The 17,703-nt window shown below is 29.8% G+C and overlaps 1 protein-coding gene across 3 annotated transcripts in view; it reads left to right on the top strand.

Moving 5' to 3' along the window:
• Ph4alphaefb (prolyl 4-hydroxylase subunit alpha-1) overlaps positions 1 to 11,577 on the top strand; it is a 103,449-nt gene extending 91,872 nt beyond the window's left edge. For all 3 annotated transcript variants that reach the window (XM_074247550.1, XM_074247548.1, XM_074247549.1), the window contains 8 exons: positions 4,453 to 4,775; positions 7,005 to 7,172; positions 8,432 to 8,598; positions 9,113 to 9,379; positions 9,635 to 9,859; positions 9,944 to 10,009; positions 10,639 to 10,804; positions 11,094 to 11,577. In XM_074247550.1, coding sequence (XP_074103651.1) covers positions 4,453 to 4,775; positions 7,005 to 7,172; positions 8,432 to 8,598; positions 9,113 to 9,379; positions 9,635 to 9,859; positions 9,944 to 10,009; positions 10,639 to 10,804; positions 11,094 to 11,188 — 1,477 coding nt within the window. In that variant the 3' untranslated portion in view covers positions 11,189 to 11,577. The remainder of the gene's footprint in view (positions 1 to 4,452; positions 4,776 to 7,004; positions 7,173 to 8,431; positions 8,599 to 9,112; positions 9,380 to 9,634; positions 9,860 to 9,943; positions 10,010 to 10,638; positions 10,805 to 11,093) is intronic.
• The last annotated feature ends 6,126 nt before the right edge of the window (positions 11,578 to 17,703 follow it).

The raw sequence follows: 17,703 nt of genomic DNA, 5'->3' as shown, positions 1-17,703 counted from the left end.
ATTTCCGGGTGCACCGTTCACCACTACAAAAAATCATTATTATTATTATTATCAGCGGATATTACTTTTCCGGCGACTGTGGAAGAGTTTATTTTTATATTATAATTGCCACCAACGTATTAATCTTGATTGACAAAAGTAAACTAATATAAATTAACAGTTACTTTTCACAAATATTACGTTAAAACAGTCGTATAATTTTTATATAACTATTTTTGTAATTATTATCATTGCTGATGTAAATTCAGCATGAATATAAAATGAAACTCTGACATTAAAATCGATTTTATGCTATAAATTGAGACGGAGAATAAATTCGATGGTAGCAGAGTTTCTGGAAAATGTAATCAACGAGAAGCAATACCGGTTGATGGAAATTAATACAGAATACAATACACTTCTCTTATTAAAGCCTCATTACAACTTCCAAAATATATATAATACTGTTCCATTAATTATAAATGAAAATAGCTTATTCGGTTGAGATAATAAGCTCTGAGTAGCTAATTCTTATCAGAGATATTCAAATCAAATCGACATTGCGGGGTGTCGAGCTCTCCCGTCCCGTCCTAGTAAGTTAGCTTGATCCTAGTTATGATAAGAGGTACCGAACAAAAGGGAACAGTGAAACCACCAGCACCTTTCCTTACAGTGACTGCGTTTGTAATCAAAGTGTATCTCATTGGTTAGTTCCATTCATTCAGTCGCTCGTATCTTGTTACCTCACAGAGAGAACGTGCAGACCGAAATCGGATATTATCATGATCGCTACCCGCTACCTATATAATCATCGTTCCAAGGATACCTCCTGCTGTTCAGTTCTACTGTTCTATTCCTTTACTCATGGCTCTGATGGTGTTGAATGTCTTGGTGCTTTTTACTTCTTGCTACTTGCTACTGCTACGCCAGGACTAGTTACTGATAACAGATAACTGAGAGCGCAGAACTGATAGGGATTTCATGACTATATGGTGTTTCATTGCTTGTTAGCACACTCCTGTACTTGGGAGTAATATTGCCAGCCAAAATATACCTTATCAAATGTCACGTCCTATTCAATCAGCTTCTTTTCTTCATCTTCCTTTTCTAAAAATTTTTTTCATTTGATATAATTATTTTTAAATTTTTCATTCGTTTTTATTTATACCTAAATATACAATGATAGATTTACAAATTTTAAAATAATATGAAAAACTTTAATATTAATTGAAACAAAGGGTAAAATTTTTTATTGTCTGTTACAAAAGTAGATCTTAAAAAATAGTTGTATAGTAATATTTTTTTTAGAATTTTTATAACAAATACATTTTTATAAAAAAAAATTATTCATACAGAAATTGAACAAATTTTTTTTGAACTTATTTTTAAAACAATATCTATAGATAAAAAGATATTTTCTTTTTGTTAATACCAAATGATCAAATGGCAAATAAAAAAAATTATAATAAAGAAAAATAACAACAACTGTGAATAGAATACTTTAATAATAAAATTGACTCAACTAGAAGTATAAATTTTTCTATTATTTTTTCCTGAATATGTACTTCTGACACTTAAAATTTAGCTTGTTAGAAGTTTGACAGCAAATCAGAATACTTTACTAATAACAACGTACAACAAATAATTTTTTTATGTATTTGATTTAAGTATTATATCAAATAAAACCCTAAAAAAAAATTTCTGAAATAATAAATTGAAGCTAGTTCATTCAACTGCTTAAATATATTTGTATAGATGATCAAATCAACTCAGTGATATTATATTTTTGAAAAAAAAAAATAGCTCATAAATTCGTACTTGAAAACTTTTTTACGATAAAACTTATTTGTTATAGGTTGAGTATTTACTATCAGAGATTGCCGGATAAATGTGTAAAAAATTAAAAATGGGTATTTATTTAGCATGATTGCCTGTAATAAAAGTATAATCTTAATTATAAGTTTGTTGAATATAAAGTCAAATTAAACTCATTATCTGTCTTCCTTCCGGTTGGTTAACTCCGCTATCTTGTTCGCGTCAACTTTTCTTATTTTATTAAACCTTTTTCTATCTCTTTCTGTTATTTAATTCGGCGAATCTCCACTACTTCTCCGAATACAAATGAAATAAGAGGACTATTTACGCTCTTTTATGTATTATAAAAGTTACTATCTAGCTGCTGTGCATTGAGAATGCTTTACAGAAGAAATAAAAGATCTACCGTTGTGTAATTAATGTAAGAATATTGTGTCAATATTCTCTCAAGTCTTTTGTTTCCAACAGTTACAAGTAATTTAACTACCCCTTTATTATTATTATTATTATTATTATTATTATTATTATTATTATTATTATTATTATTATTATTATTATTATTATTATTATTATTATTATTATTATTATTATTATTATTTTGTTATTAAATGCTCAGGGGGGTTATCCCCGGAGTCCGATTCTCCGAGGGCCCAGCCTGAGCTCCGTCCGTTACTGCTGGACCACTCCGCACAACAAGGCGGTTAGTGATCACAGCAGGCCAAAGTCATTTCCCTTAAGAGACGGAGAGAACCAAGTAAAACAGCCTTCTGCATCCTAACTGCCAAGAACTCAGCTTTTGATGAGCAAGCTGGAACTTTGGCAAGTGAGGATACAAAAGACTGCTTCATCCCTCCTAGGACGCCAACAATCAGGACGACAAGCTTGACACGGTAACCTGGGTAAAGTTTACCAATTTCAAACAGGAGATCCTGATATATTTGTCTTTTGTGCTCTTCTTTGGCTGAGATGTTGTATTCAGCCGGGGCCGAGAACTCAATGACATAAATGTCATGAGTGGCCTTGTCGAAGAGCACAATATCAGGTTTGTTGTGATCTATCCGCCGGGTTGTTGCAAATGGCATGTTCCAATAAATTTTGTAACTGTCATTCTCAACAACCTGGGGAATATCTCCTGGCAAATAAGGCAGCACTGGTGTCACGTCAATACCGTAGCAATGACGAAGATAGTAGTACAGTACTCTCAGGGCAGCATTGTGACGCTGGATATATGCACCTCTCGCCAGCACTGGACATGCCGACAAAAGGTGCATAAGCGTCTCCGGATGTTGTCTACACCTCCTACAGGACGTGTCCGGAAGCTGCACCTGGAGCACCTTGCTACGGTACTCAAGAGTGTTAATGACACCATCTTGGCAGGCAAATATGAACCCTTATTATTATTATTATTATTATTATTATTATTATTATTATTATTATTATTATTATTATTATTATTATTATTATTATTATTATTATTATTATTATTATTATTATTATTATTATTATTATTATTATTATTATTATTATTATTATTATTATTATTATTATTATTATTATTATTATGTCAATATGATTGTGTATAATATTCATAGATATATGTTTAATAGAATGAATAGTCTTTAGTCGACTGAAGACTACTGAGCTTCTATATTTGCGAAATGAAATTCGTTATCGTCGGCAGACAGACACTGGTGAGCTTATTCACTTGCAAAAGCAAAAGTAACTCTCGGGCTGCGAAGAATAAACAAAAAAAGAAAGAGCAAAAACAGAAAATAATAACAAAATAGTAGAAGTAGAGAGTAAAAACTAAAAAAGTAAGATAATAAAAAAAGCAGTTGGTTATTTCGCTTGAACGATCGCTTACGTTAGGAATCTTTTATTTTTATTGTTTATTTTATATTTTTTTTTTTTATTCAATCTGGTTCTTTATTTTGTATACGTGAACTAAAATCCGAGGTCGTCATAGCTTTCAAGCATCGAAATCCAATTTTCTTTCCCTCTTTTATACTCCACTCAATCTCATCTCAATTTCGTTTGCATCCAGTCTCGAGACTCGTTGTTATAACGTCACACCTCGATGATCTAAATCCTTTCAGGTTAAAACAATAACATATTTTTTAGGGTTATTTTTATTTTTAATCTTATTTTCAATAATATACCCCACTAATTTTATTTTCGATAATTAATAAATCGATACCTGGCATAGTCATCATGCGATTTAAATATCGAAAAACGATTACTCACATCTAAACTCATTTTGTAATAATTATCACCATTTTTTTAATTTATTTCATCATTATTTTTCTATTAATAATAGTAATTGTATTAGACTCTCATATTTGTGACTATAATTGGGATAATTTTATTTTAAATAAAAAATAATTGGATGGTGTTATGTAATGATGGATGATGAAATTAAAAAAAGCTGTTTCTTGCAATCAAGTTGATTTTTTTTTACCGTGTAACTATCAAAATTACTTATTTAAAAAATACTTTTTTTATAGTAAATTTAGATATTTTTCAATTCAATTTTTAGTCGAAATAAAAAAAATATCGAATCATTGAATTATTTAAAAATAATTAATCAAATAATTTTTAACATAAATATTTTAAAAATATGAATAAAAAAACAAAAGTTCTAATTAAAAAAATTTACAGAAACGTGGAAAATTACTCTCGCGAGCACGAAGAGGCATCACGTAACATCCAACAGTACCTTTCGAATCCAATAAACGCTTACCTACTCGTAAAGCGATTGACGACGGATTGGAAGCGCGTAGAGGAACTGATAACAGAGGACGTGGGGAAGGCATTTGTAGCAAACATCACAATCTCCCGTAGCGACCTGAAATTTCCGACGGACGAGGATCTAAACGGCGCTGCGGTGGCCCTCATGAGACTGCAGGACACGTACAAGCTCGATACATCCCAGGTCGCCAGGGGTGTCCTCAACGGTGTCCAGTACAGCACCGGCTTAAGTGGTCAGTATCCCAAGCCCCGAATCCCGATTACGATGTCACCCGCTGGTTGTACTCAACTACTACAACTAAATCTACTCCATACCCCTGTTACTCCAGAATTACTCGATATTTGCCATTACATTAATCCATTGCTCTTTCGACATCGACAATCCACTTAACTCAACAACTTTATACACAAAACCCATAAACCTCTTTACTCTACACTCTACACTTTCCATACTATCCTCTTCTCTTCTCTTCTCTTCTCTCCTTTACCATGTACTTGCTCCGTAATACCCATACATACCTGTTTACTAGTTAGTCCAACCACTTTGCCTATCTATCAACATACGTACGTACATACTGCATATTACAAACGTGTACATCGATTTTATCAACACGATATCCCAAAGACATTGTCAAACACTCAAAAGTCTGTTTACTGACACATAACCCGTGTGCATCTAAATAAACATTTATATTTTATATTTCATCTGTAACCAGACATAGACGTGTATCATTGTCAATCATCGCTTTACTGGTATCAATGTAAATAGACGGAGTTGCCACTCTAGAGTAACAGCTTGGCAAATAACATCCTATTAAACTATCAGACACTATTATTATTACTCAATATTTACTCAACAATCCAAATGTATTTAAATACTTTTCAATCTCTATTTATTTGCAACCACCTTCTACATCTACATATAGGTCTGACGAAAATAATCAATCAGAATTTTCCTGTTAAATAAAAAGTTTAAATTACTTTTATAAGTTATTCTTTTAAATTTAACAACCGATATTATTAATTTATAATTTTTTTATAACAACAATCGTTAAATTTTAATGGAGCGCACTGAGAAAAAAAAATTATTTCCAAAAATAGAAAGGATTTATTCTCGCAAACCATTTGAATTAATTAATTTTTTGACGAAATAATATTAACATTTGTTTTTATTATGAAAACGAAAAAACAAACCAATATTTTAAATTTTAATAAAATCTTATTATTTTATTATTAACTTACATAAAATTCCAACGTTTTATTTTAATATTAATTTTGAAAAGAACAAAAATTTCTCCAAAATATTTAACCGTAACAAGTACCAATTCAATAGTTATTAGCGACACAACTAGCCAGTTAACAGGCAGTAACTAGAAGTTCAATAGCATCAAAACGTCACGGATACAAAGCACCAAGAGAGTGAGAAAAGCTACGGATGAATTCCTAACCACAGGTCGTTGGTGTTCCCGGGCTTTCTCTTGGTATCACAGTTCCATAAAGCTAGCTATTACTCTTGAGCAATAACTGCCTCCACGGTGTTCAATGTTCGGTGTTCAGTATATATTCTCCGCCGAGAGCAGTTGCTCGTCCACCGTCAAGCATTCACTACTACGAACCGTGCTTAACGGCCTCCAGGCAATCTGGGCTCCCCAGTGACCGCGTCTAACCCGAAATTCTCTCTCAGAAGCAAACCCCTTGAACGCCGACCACAACACAATTCTAACTACTCGATTGCCTTCCAGCATTTTACTTTTATTTTTCATTCTCTTCTATTTGTTAATTCAATAAAGCAAAACCTCATCTTCATTTTAATTATTATTATTATTATTATTATTATTGCTATGAAAATTTTTAAATATATTTACACATTCAGCCTAAATAAATACAATCTAATCAAATATGTACTCAAAAAACAAAATTAAAAAAAAGAAGGGAAAGTGGAAGTGGGTGTAACTTCTCCTCTTCCTTTCATCTGGCTTTAATTTTATTTATTACAAGTTCAACGGTATGAATAATCCAAACGTTAATTAACAAACAAACCGACTTTTTACAAATAGAGTAAATTTCTTGTGTGTTTTGTATCAAGGTTGGAATTCATAATATAAATAAAAAGAGAACAGCACAAAATAGTTGTAGCGAATGATGGAAAATGTGATAGATATATCATGTGATATATCTACGCGTACGTCTATCTCTGATAAAAGAAATAGAAGCTTGATGTAAAGCGAGGTAGGTATAGAAGAGTAGAGTAGATATTATTTATAACTATAATAATAACTCATGCAGTCGCGATTGTTAATTCGTATGTAGTAGAATGTAGAATGTAGTATAGAATGCATTCACCTAAATGTCATTCCACCCTCATCTTCACTCTCACCCCCGATACACCTCTCTGTATAACAATGAATGCGTAGCATTTGATAGAGCGGCAATATAATGGGTTTATCTCTTTGCTTTTCCAGCCGGCGACTGCTTCGAGCTTGGACGCCAGTCATACAATAATGGCGACTATTATCACACTGTGTTGTGGATGCAGGAGGCCATGAACCGGCTGCAGGATGAACAAAATAGAACTACATCAAACAAGCCAGATATACTTGAGTATCTTGCCTTCTCAACTTATATGCAAGGTATCTATCTCTTTTTGATATCGCTAATAACTTCTTTTTTTTAAGCAATAAAATAGACGCGACTGTGACAGAAGGGATGACAAGACATGGAATTGGATTCACATTTTTTTGTTGTGAGAAATAATTTATTTTTTTTTTTGTCAAAAATTCATTTACATTAGACAGATTAAAAAAATTAATTTTTTTTTTTCCTTTAAAAAAATAATTTTTTTTATCGTTTATTGATATACAAATAGGTCTTTAGTAATTTTTTGATAAGTTTACTTCTTTAAAAGTTATTTAATGTCAAAGTTTAATTTTGGAGTTTTTTTAACTTTTTAGCGAATCTATCCACTTCATTATAAAATTTTGTTTCAAATATTTTTTGAAAATTTTCTCGAGCTTCTAAATAATTTCACTTATATTAATTTGATCAAAAAACGTTCTTTAGACATTTTTTATAAATTTAAAAATTTTCTAAAATTATTATGGGATTTTGAAAAATAAAAGTCTTTATTTTTAAACCAGTCTAATGTACCAGAAAAATTGTTGAGAAATTTTGAAATAAGAAAATAGTTGTAGAATTGGAGCAGCTTTTTATTTTCTGAGCAACCCATTTCCCCAGAGAATTGTTTAAAAAAAAAATATCAGGAGTTTTTGTGCAAAGGGTAGAAATTTAAACATAACAGCGCTACTCCACGATCGTGTATAAAATAAGTTCTTGGAGTGAGACGGAATTGCTTACTAAAATGCATTATAAATAGGTCGATTAATTTTTAATCTATATGTACGCTTTACTTTTCAGTATTTATTTATTGTGCTGTAACTTTAATGCTCGGTGTTTTACTTTGGCAAGTTTCGGGCATTAAATATTTATCGGTTGCGATGCAGTGGAATGGTACACAGTAATACAAACTACAGACAGTACAGTAGACGTAAAACTCTGCATGTGGAACTCGGTGAAGAAGACGGATAATAAAATTTAAATAAAAATAGACCCAAGTGGAAATATTAAATCGGAATGTAGATGTTCCGATGAATAAAAAAGTTGGGCAGAGTCTCTTTGGGAAAGAAGAAATAGAAATAGAAGCTAGGAGCCAGGAGACACATATTACTCGTGGGAAGGTATTTGGTATTCACGAGACGCCGCTGCTGGGAATAAATAGCCCAGTTGTAACTCAATTTATTTGTTGATCGATCCCAAGTCAAATGTAGACGCCGTTTACAGTTCGCGCGAGTTTGCTTACCGCTCAGTAAATAAATGGTTTATTGGTTTACAGGTAACGTTGCGCGTGCCTTGAGTATGACAAATGAGCTACTTGAACTTGTACCTAGCCATCAAAGAGCCTTGGGCAACCGGGCGTACTATCAGGAGGAGATACAAAAGAGCCAGGGCAAGAGGAAGCGCGGTGAAGACGGAAAAAATGATCTTACTCTTGCTAGCCAAGTAAGTATTTTATTTGATATCAAGTATACACTGGTAGAAAAATTTGTTTGATTTGAAAAACGAAATCTTGAATCTAAAAAAGTATTTTTTTAACATATCTTCGTTAGGAAACTTAGTAGTTTTTTAGATATGAAACTTTACCTTTTTTTGACCATAAAAAATTCAATTTGTTTCTATTTGTTGAATTTTTGAAGAAAATTTATAATTTTATGTCGATTTAAAATATATTTCTTTTATTATTTAATTGCAAAAAAGAATTGAAATTTTTTAACTTTTAATTAATGATTTAGAAAAACAAGATAAAAAAAATTTTTTTTTTCGATTTTCTATGCCTAAAAAATAATGAAGAGCTACATCTAAAAAATTATCAAAATTTTTTCTGCTAAATTTAAGGTGATCTAACTTTTAAAATAATTTTTTTTCTCTTAAGTTTTTCACCAGTTTCAATAAACTATTAATGAAAATTGTCACTCAATATTATACAACTTATTAATATAAAATAATTTTATTACAGCAATTTACAGTCGCTGAAAAGAAAGTAAAACCAATAGAGGAAATGACAGAACGTGAGCGTTACGAAATGCTTTGTCGCGGCGAAGTTCCAATGTCACCTCAAATCCAAAAAGACTTAAAGTGTCGTTATGTCGATCGTGGAATTCCATTTCTAAAGATCGCGCCGTTCAAGGAGGAAGAAGCTTATCTCGATCCACGTATCGTTATATATCACGATGTAATAAGCGACGCTGAAATTGACACGATAAAAAGATTAGCGCAGCCTAGGGTGGGTATTCTATTTCTCCACATATATAGAACTAAAACTGTTACTTTTATTATTGTTATCTTACGTGATATATTAAATGAAATACTATATTTTTTATTTTTATTTGTTTTGCTTTATTAAATTAAACTTTAACTGTTATTTTTATGTTTATGCTTATTGTTGAATATCGAGCATGTGTGTACTTGTAGGAGGTTGTTTATCGATTATATTACACCGTGTATCGAGGAGGCATTTACCTAAATGTTGTGATTACAGTTTAAACGTGCTACCGTGCAAAATTACAAGACTGGTGAACTGGAAATAGCCAACTACCGAATCAGCAAGAGTGCATGGCTCCAAGAGTACGAGCACAAATACGTACAAGCTGTGAGCCAGAGAGTAGAACATATGACCAATATGACTGTCGAGACTGCGGAGGAGTTGCAGGTGGTCAATTACGGTATTGGAGGGCATTACGAGCCGCACTTTGACTTTGCAAGGGTAAGCAATTTTATACAATTATCGAGTCTGGAAATAGCTCGTTTCTCAAATTTATCGATTTAATTGCCCGTATCTTGATTTCAGAGAGAAGAAACTAATGCATTTAAGAGCCTTGGAACTGGTAATCGCATCGCTACTGTTTTATACTACGTAAGTTTTTGTTATCTTTATTGTTATTGTTTAAATTTTTAAACAATTCGTTCATTTTTTTTTTTTTTTTTTTTTTTAAATAAAAAAAACATTATTGTTTCTTACTCTCAGGAGCTTTAATTTTATATTTTTTTTATTACTCATTAAAATTTTATTTTTTCCATCAACTACATAATAATAATAATATGCACATATTTCAACACTGAATTTTCGTAATAAAATACATATAAAATGAAACAAGAATACATAAAAAAATTGAATTTACAATAAAATGGATCGTAGATTTTTATTTTATTTTTATTCTAAAAATATGTCAATTTGTGACGGAAAAATTTTTTTTATATTTCACTGAAGTTTGCTAAAACTATAATTGGCGTAAAAAAAATTTTTATGGATAATGAAAAGTAGAATTTTTTTTTTAACTTGAATAATTTTACAATTAACAGCAAGACCTGTAAAAAAAATAAAAGAACAATAGTCCTATTTTTATTTCACAGTTATAAAAAATTTTTAATATTTTTTTTTTTTTTTTTTTTTTTTATTGAAGTGTATTTTGATGTATTATACAAGTTTGAGATAGTTTAATATTATTTGATTTATTATTAATGAATTTTTTTAATTATTCACAGATGAGCGATGTTGAACAAGGAGGTGGTACAGTATTCACCGCAATAAATATATCTTTGTGGCCAAAAAAGGGCAGCGCTGCATTTTGGTATAATTTAAAACCTAATGGAGAAGGAGATTACAAAACGCGACATGCTGCTTGTCCAGTTTTAACAGGCTCTAAATGGGGTAAATATTTATATTATATATATATATATATATATATATATATATATATATATATATATATATATATATATATATATATATATATATATATATATATATATATATATATATATATATATATATATATATATATGTGTGTGTGTGTGTGTGTGTGTGTGTGTGTGTGTGTGTGTGTGTGTGTGTGTGTGTGTGTGTGTGTGTGTGTGTGTGTGTGTGTGTGTGTGTACAGTTAATAAAATTTTTATCGTTTTGTTATAAATAAATATTAAATATTTTATTAAATAAATAGTTGCGAATAAATGGCTGCACGAGAGAGGCCAAGAATTCCTGAGGCCGTGTACGTTAGAAAACCAGCCGCCAGACGACGATGTAGGAAGATATTAAAAGATTTAGCTGATCAGTGAACTGGTCATCCCCTCGGGATCTTCAGCATCCTCTACGTGACTTTTGTGGCGAAACGATTGGACAAGAATCTTAATGAGATTACTATACAATACCGAGATCAGAATTAAGATTAATAAAGTGGATAGTTTTTTCTAGAAAATGATAAAAGAGAAAACAAAGATTAAATACTGCTAGAACGGAGTCTCAGTCACCAATTTATATTGTAATTAGTTTATCTTTTGGCAGTGAGTGTTTATAAAAATTATTATTACAACATATCTCCATTTGTCTAGTGGTTTTTAATAATACGGCTTTTATTAATATTTTAAATTTACTCACTTTTACAGGCATTCATTTTATTATTTTTACTTAAAATTACTGAGAAAAATTTTTAATAAGCTTTGCCATGAAAAGTATGTTTTTTTTTGTTGCAATAATTTTCATAAATAAAAAATAAATTCATCAATTAAACAACTTTTCATGGCCATTTTTATTTTGTACTGTAAAAATATTATTGTATTTGTAATAGACAATATATATATAAGTTAATTGTTATTTACTAGATCACCGATCGTGAATAACAATAAAAAAGTCTGCAAGTTTACTCGTTAATCATTAAAAACCTCCAGTAGCCAGTAAAGATAGTCCTATCCAAAAACTAAAAAAAAAAATAGTTATCACTTGATAATAAATAAAATAATTAAAAACACTGTAAATTTTCAACAAACCAATCCAACGGATAGTTTTTACAATTAGTATACTAATTAAGATACCTATTAAGTTTGCAACGGTACAACCATGACAATGAAAAATTTATAATTATTTATTAGTTATATTAATATTACCTGCAAATATTGTATTTACAAACACAAAATTTTATTTGCTAATTTGAATAAGACCAAATATAACAATTACATTTAATTATATAATTTAAAGCAATGAACAAAAAAAAAATTGAATTTGTTTTTATTAATAATTATAGGCAAACCATTGTAATTATAAAAAAAAATTTATTAAGTTTATCGCTAACAATAATTAATAATATTAATTAAATATAAATATAACAACGTAATGAATTATAAAATTATTATAATATATGTTTATATTTGTGCATATATTATTAAATATTATATTTAATTTTATAATAAATAATAATACAATACACTTATTGTTAAAAAATTATTAAATAATAATATTAATAATACCTTATTCATTTTAGTTTCAAGTATAAAATCGGCCGCGAAATGAGCAACTTGACTCGCGATTAAAAAAGGTTGATTGAGGGCCTTATTCATAACTGTGTATTTGGGAAAAGTGAATGAGCCATTGTGAGAAATAACGAGTGGTAATATCGAAGCAAAAGCCGTGCAATCATATAAATTTGAGTATTCATCATATATGTATAAATTTATATATATCACATCACACCATCAGCTTCCATCATTCGTGCTGGGTTCTTTGGCGTCAATCGAGTGCATGGGTACGTGAATGAATGCAAAGTGGACGCCAGAATATGAGTATCAGTGTGTGAGTATGTGAGTGGGTGCCCCAACTATTCAAACGTAAAACCACACTCTCTTAAACGCCGACACGGTGAAATTCTAACTAGATCGATCGATGGGTCAGACCCATTACTACCAGAGGGATGATCCTCATAATCACTATCATCATCTAGGAATATAATAAGGTATATAATGTGGTGCTGCCAACATCGGCGTCAGCAGTAACGTTTCTTTGATCAAACTATTATTATTATTATTATTATTATTATTATTATTATTATTATTATTATTATTTATACTATTAAGAGAATAAGCAAAATTTTGTGCCTTTTCAAGATTTCACATCATTCTCACCAAAAGTCAATTTATTATAATAAGAATTTCGGCTGCATTTGAAAATGCTCTATCTTGAGATACATAATTAAGAAATGACCTTGTATCTCGTGAACTATTGACATTTTTAAAGATATAAGCTCATCCCGATGTTACACTCATCGAGACCTTTCATTTGAGTACCCACATCAATTTTTCATATATTTATATATATTATATATATGTATATATGAAAAATATATAAAAATGCATGTGGGTACTCAAATGAAAGCTCTTGATGAGTGTAACATCGGAATGAGTTTGTATCTTTAAAAACTTCAATATTTAAGAAAGTACAGCGCAATTTAACAAAAGTAATTATTTAATAAAGCAAAATTTTATTTATTTATATTTCACAAGTCACGGCAGTCACATAGTGACTGTAAGGTTGCTAGTTGATATTATTTTTATTATCATTATCACCACACATAGAATAATCCCTAGGACTATACTGCAGAGTTTAGGCTCTGGGAAATGAGAGACAACGGAGATTAACCCAAGGATGAAGTATAAGGTAAAGCAGCAACGGAGATGCTAAAATTACTACCACGTGGATGCATTAATGAAACGACAGCATAAGCGAGCGAAAACTCAACCAAGCGTTACGACTTTAGCTCTTAATTGAAACTCACGACGAGCTACCGGGTGCTGGGTCGTTTGACAGCATGTCACGTTCATAAGCCCCAGATGGTATGCTCTTGCTCCAACTACAGGTACTTTATCAATTTAAATTTAGACTGAACCAATCCAAATCCACGTCAATTAAAACTAATACACCTACTCAAAGTTATCTGGATACTCATATATTCGTGTTACTTACATATTATTCCCTCAGTACATAACAAGAAACTCAATACAACATAATATAATACAATACAAAATAACTAGGTTTTTTTTATCGACATTCTTGTCAAGGACAGAATAAGGAGTAAAGAGTAAAGAGTGTAGAAGGAAAAGGAACGTCTTTCACATCACATCATGGATTTATAAATATCCTTGTGCGAGCATAATAGTCTTGTTCTGTGGATACTAAGAATAGTGTCTCATATTCTGATACTGAATCGGAATCCTCAACTGAACTCAACTCTGCAGAGGAGCTTACGGTGCAGTTTTCCTTTGAACTCCAAAGACCCAAAGAGTAACTCATCCCATCCGCTTTGCAGTTTTGTGCAAACACCGCACAGACTCTTTTGTAGTTAGTGAGCTCGCATTACACACTTGAGGATCTTTTTATTCTTCTATGTCCGTATTCACACATTTATATTAATTTTTCACGGTTTTTCATCAAATTAAAGCTCCTTTGATGGATACTTTTTTTTATTTTATCTCAAAATGTTAATCTAGGTCAGTTTTAATTATAAAGTCATTAAAAAACGTTAGTGATGATTGATTTTTTAAAGATAAAAAATTTTATAACTGCACTGAAAATTTGAAAGGCTTAAATTAATAATTAATGTTACAGGTTTTGGGATTTTTTTAATGAATAAATTATGATTAAAAGTTATTACAGAAAAATTAAAAAAATTTTTTACGAAAATTAAATTGTTAAACATTTAACAATTTTTAGGAATTTTTTTTTTTTCAAGAAAAATTTTTTTTAGATAGTAGCTAGTATAATCCAGATCACAATAAGTATAATCTAGATTATAATGAATATAATCCAGATATCACTGAGTATAATCTGGGATAATATCCAGTGTCATTTTGTTCTTTCCGTGTAGAATTAAAAAAAAATTTGTCCTAATTTAATTAATAAATATATAAAGTTAAAAAAAATTATTATAATTTATTTTTCTTTAGATCAGGATCTAAAATTTTCACAAGAAATCTTTCTTCTCAAGATCGTAAGATAAAAAATTTGATGGAGGATGAAATAAGGAGTTTTTATTGTGGGTGTAACATAAAAAATTTAATAGACTCAAATAAAGCTCTAGCAAAGCTTTATTGTGTTGAATGATGGGTGATAGGATAGCGAAGGCGAAAGCAAAGAGAAGTAGTAAATGTGATAGTAGGTCAGACGTGGAGTTGCTTTCTGGTCGGCTGGCGATTTTACCTAACAAATATCAAGAGAAAAACATAAAATAAAATAATAAAGGGAAGCCTCACTTTGGCTTTTCGATATCGAGCGATGCTTCGCGGTTGAATAACATTTTGATGCTCCACCAAACGTTTGAGCAACCTTACTTATACTGGTGCTAGTATCAGTCACCTCACATTCTGCACTCTCGTATTTTCTCTCAGCATATTTATAATACTAGGTAGCAAAATGGCTAGTAGCTGCCAGCTGTAGACATTCTCAATTTTTTATTTTTCATTTTATGTTTTTCATATCTGTGTAGTTATTACTATTACTAGTCTAGATCTATGGAATGAGCATAAAAGATTCCAATTTCAGCGAGTCGACTTTGTTGAATGCCTTTGACGGGCTTCACCATCTCAACATTCAACAGAGGAATACTCGTGACCTTACTAGATGTATCAACGTCTACTTGGAAATCTCTGCCCTACTTTTTATTCGCTAAATAAAGTATTTGTTTATACTTCATGTTTAATTATTTATATTGACTTTAAAAAATTTTTCTTTGTTTTATTAAATGATGAATCTTTCGGAGAGTATCCGACCTAATGAACTTTAGCAAAATGAATTATAAATTTTTATTATTAATTCATGGATATTTAACTATTTTTTTTTTTTTATTATAATTTATTTTTTTAATTATATGAAATGTCTGCTATTTATTAATTTTCCAAATATTTACTTATTACTTATGTTTTTTCAATGAAAATTGTAATTTTAAATATGATTATTATCATGTCCGAAAGACTCGGATGCAGAATTTAAAAATTTTTTTGGACAAAAATAATAAAAAATTTTTAAATTATGTCATTAATAATATAATATTATTAAAAAAAAAATTAATTTGATTTACTACGACTTAATATTACAAATTTATATAAATTTTCAATCCAAAAAAAAACCGACAAGATAGTTTTTTGATATTTTTAGATAGCAATAGTCCAGATTTATATATTATTTTAGTGACATAAAATATTACACATTTAATTAATTTTTAGTTGGAAAAATATTTGTTTAATTCACTAATTGTTTACATAAATGGAAGATTTTCTGAAATAAAGTTAGTAAATTTTCTAACGTGAAATTTTACAATTATAAATTTAAATAAATTTTTTTTTACCTAAAATAAAATATATTTTTTAAAATTATTAACAACTAAGTTGAAAACCTTCTGTAATATAAAAATTAATTTTTTTTTGTAGAATCTAGATCATTTTTTAAATTCTCCCACAAATTGAATGCTGACTTAAATCGTCGTAATAACATTACCTTCAGAAATAATGAAAAAAGTTTGAATCCTTATTAACAAATGATTTCGATAGAAAAACCTTTTCCCTCAAAAGAAAGTCCATACTTGACAGATTTCTTATCAATTTAATTCTCACTATTCACGTAAAAGTTCTCACAATATTCCCGGTTAATTTTAATAAAATTTAAATTCAATATAAATCTACCCTATTAATATAATTTAAATATATCTCCAGTTTATTTATAATTAAAATAAACAATGAAAAAATCTAATATTATTATAAATTAAATGAAAATCAATCTAATAATTAAAAATTTTTAACACAACATCATAATTAACTTTCCTAATTATCTTTGACATTGATCAATAAAAAACTCATCATAATCATCAATTGCGAATTAACCTTGCAAGGCCAGACAGAATAATTTAAAAATAAAAATTTGCCCTCTAAATACTCAATGATAATTTCTAATAAAAGGTCACTGAAATTCCGGTCACGTAAATATTAATCTGCATTGGGCGGGGAGTTGTTGTAAAATTCAGTGAAAGCTTTTAAATAAATAAAGCTGTCTATTGGCTTGCATGTATAAAAGGTACTTGTAAAGGATTATTATATAAATATACATGTATAGAAGACTGTTTGACAATAGATTGGTCAGCAGAGAGCCATGAATGTCCTACCGAGCACAAAACAATCACTTGTCCCAATTTCCAATCAGTAAGCAACAGGCTGGAGACACAAACGGGCAGACCGCCAGTTCAGGTTATCATGGAAATTCGCACGTAATGGATCGCTTTTCTCTTTCACTCATTCTATTGTTAAATCGTTGGATGAATTCCGCACCCGGCGCTTAATCAATATCTATTATAGAAAAAAAGTCGATCATTGTTTACCGAGGAACAAATTTTTTCACCGTCTAAAACTACACAAGCGATCATCTGGAATCTATAAATAAATAAAAACACACACACATGTATGTATGTGGACATGGATGAGGTATTTATTAATACATGTGTGATGTGTGGGTTTAATTTGTCTAGACTAGCAGTTCAGTCGTAAAAATAAAAACTAATTGAAAGATATTATTTAAACACATTTATTATTGATTTTCAATATTTTTTTTAGTCACTTTTTTTTTTTTTTTATTTAACAAATACACATTCTGTGATGTCAAGCGCATCACTGAGTAATATCTGGATCGCGGACAATATTGTTTTCTGGGTGAAGATATTACGCCGTTGTGACCAAGATGACAAAGAGCGAGAGGGCGAGAGAAAGAGGGAAAGAGTCGATAAATAATAACTCAAAAAAAAA

This window comes from Cotesia typhae, unplaced genomic scaffold (assembly GCF_013202065.1).
Source record: "Cotesia typhae breed Kobodo isofemale line unplaced genomic scaffold, CoteBio_Ctyphae contig_5, whole genome shotgun sequence".
NCBI lineage: Eukaryota > Metazoa > Arthropoda > Insecta > Hymenoptera > Braconidae > Cotesia > Cotesia typhae.
The sequence above is the reverse complement of the archived record's forward strand: the minus strand, read 5'-3'. Positions and strand labels throughout refer to the sequence as shown.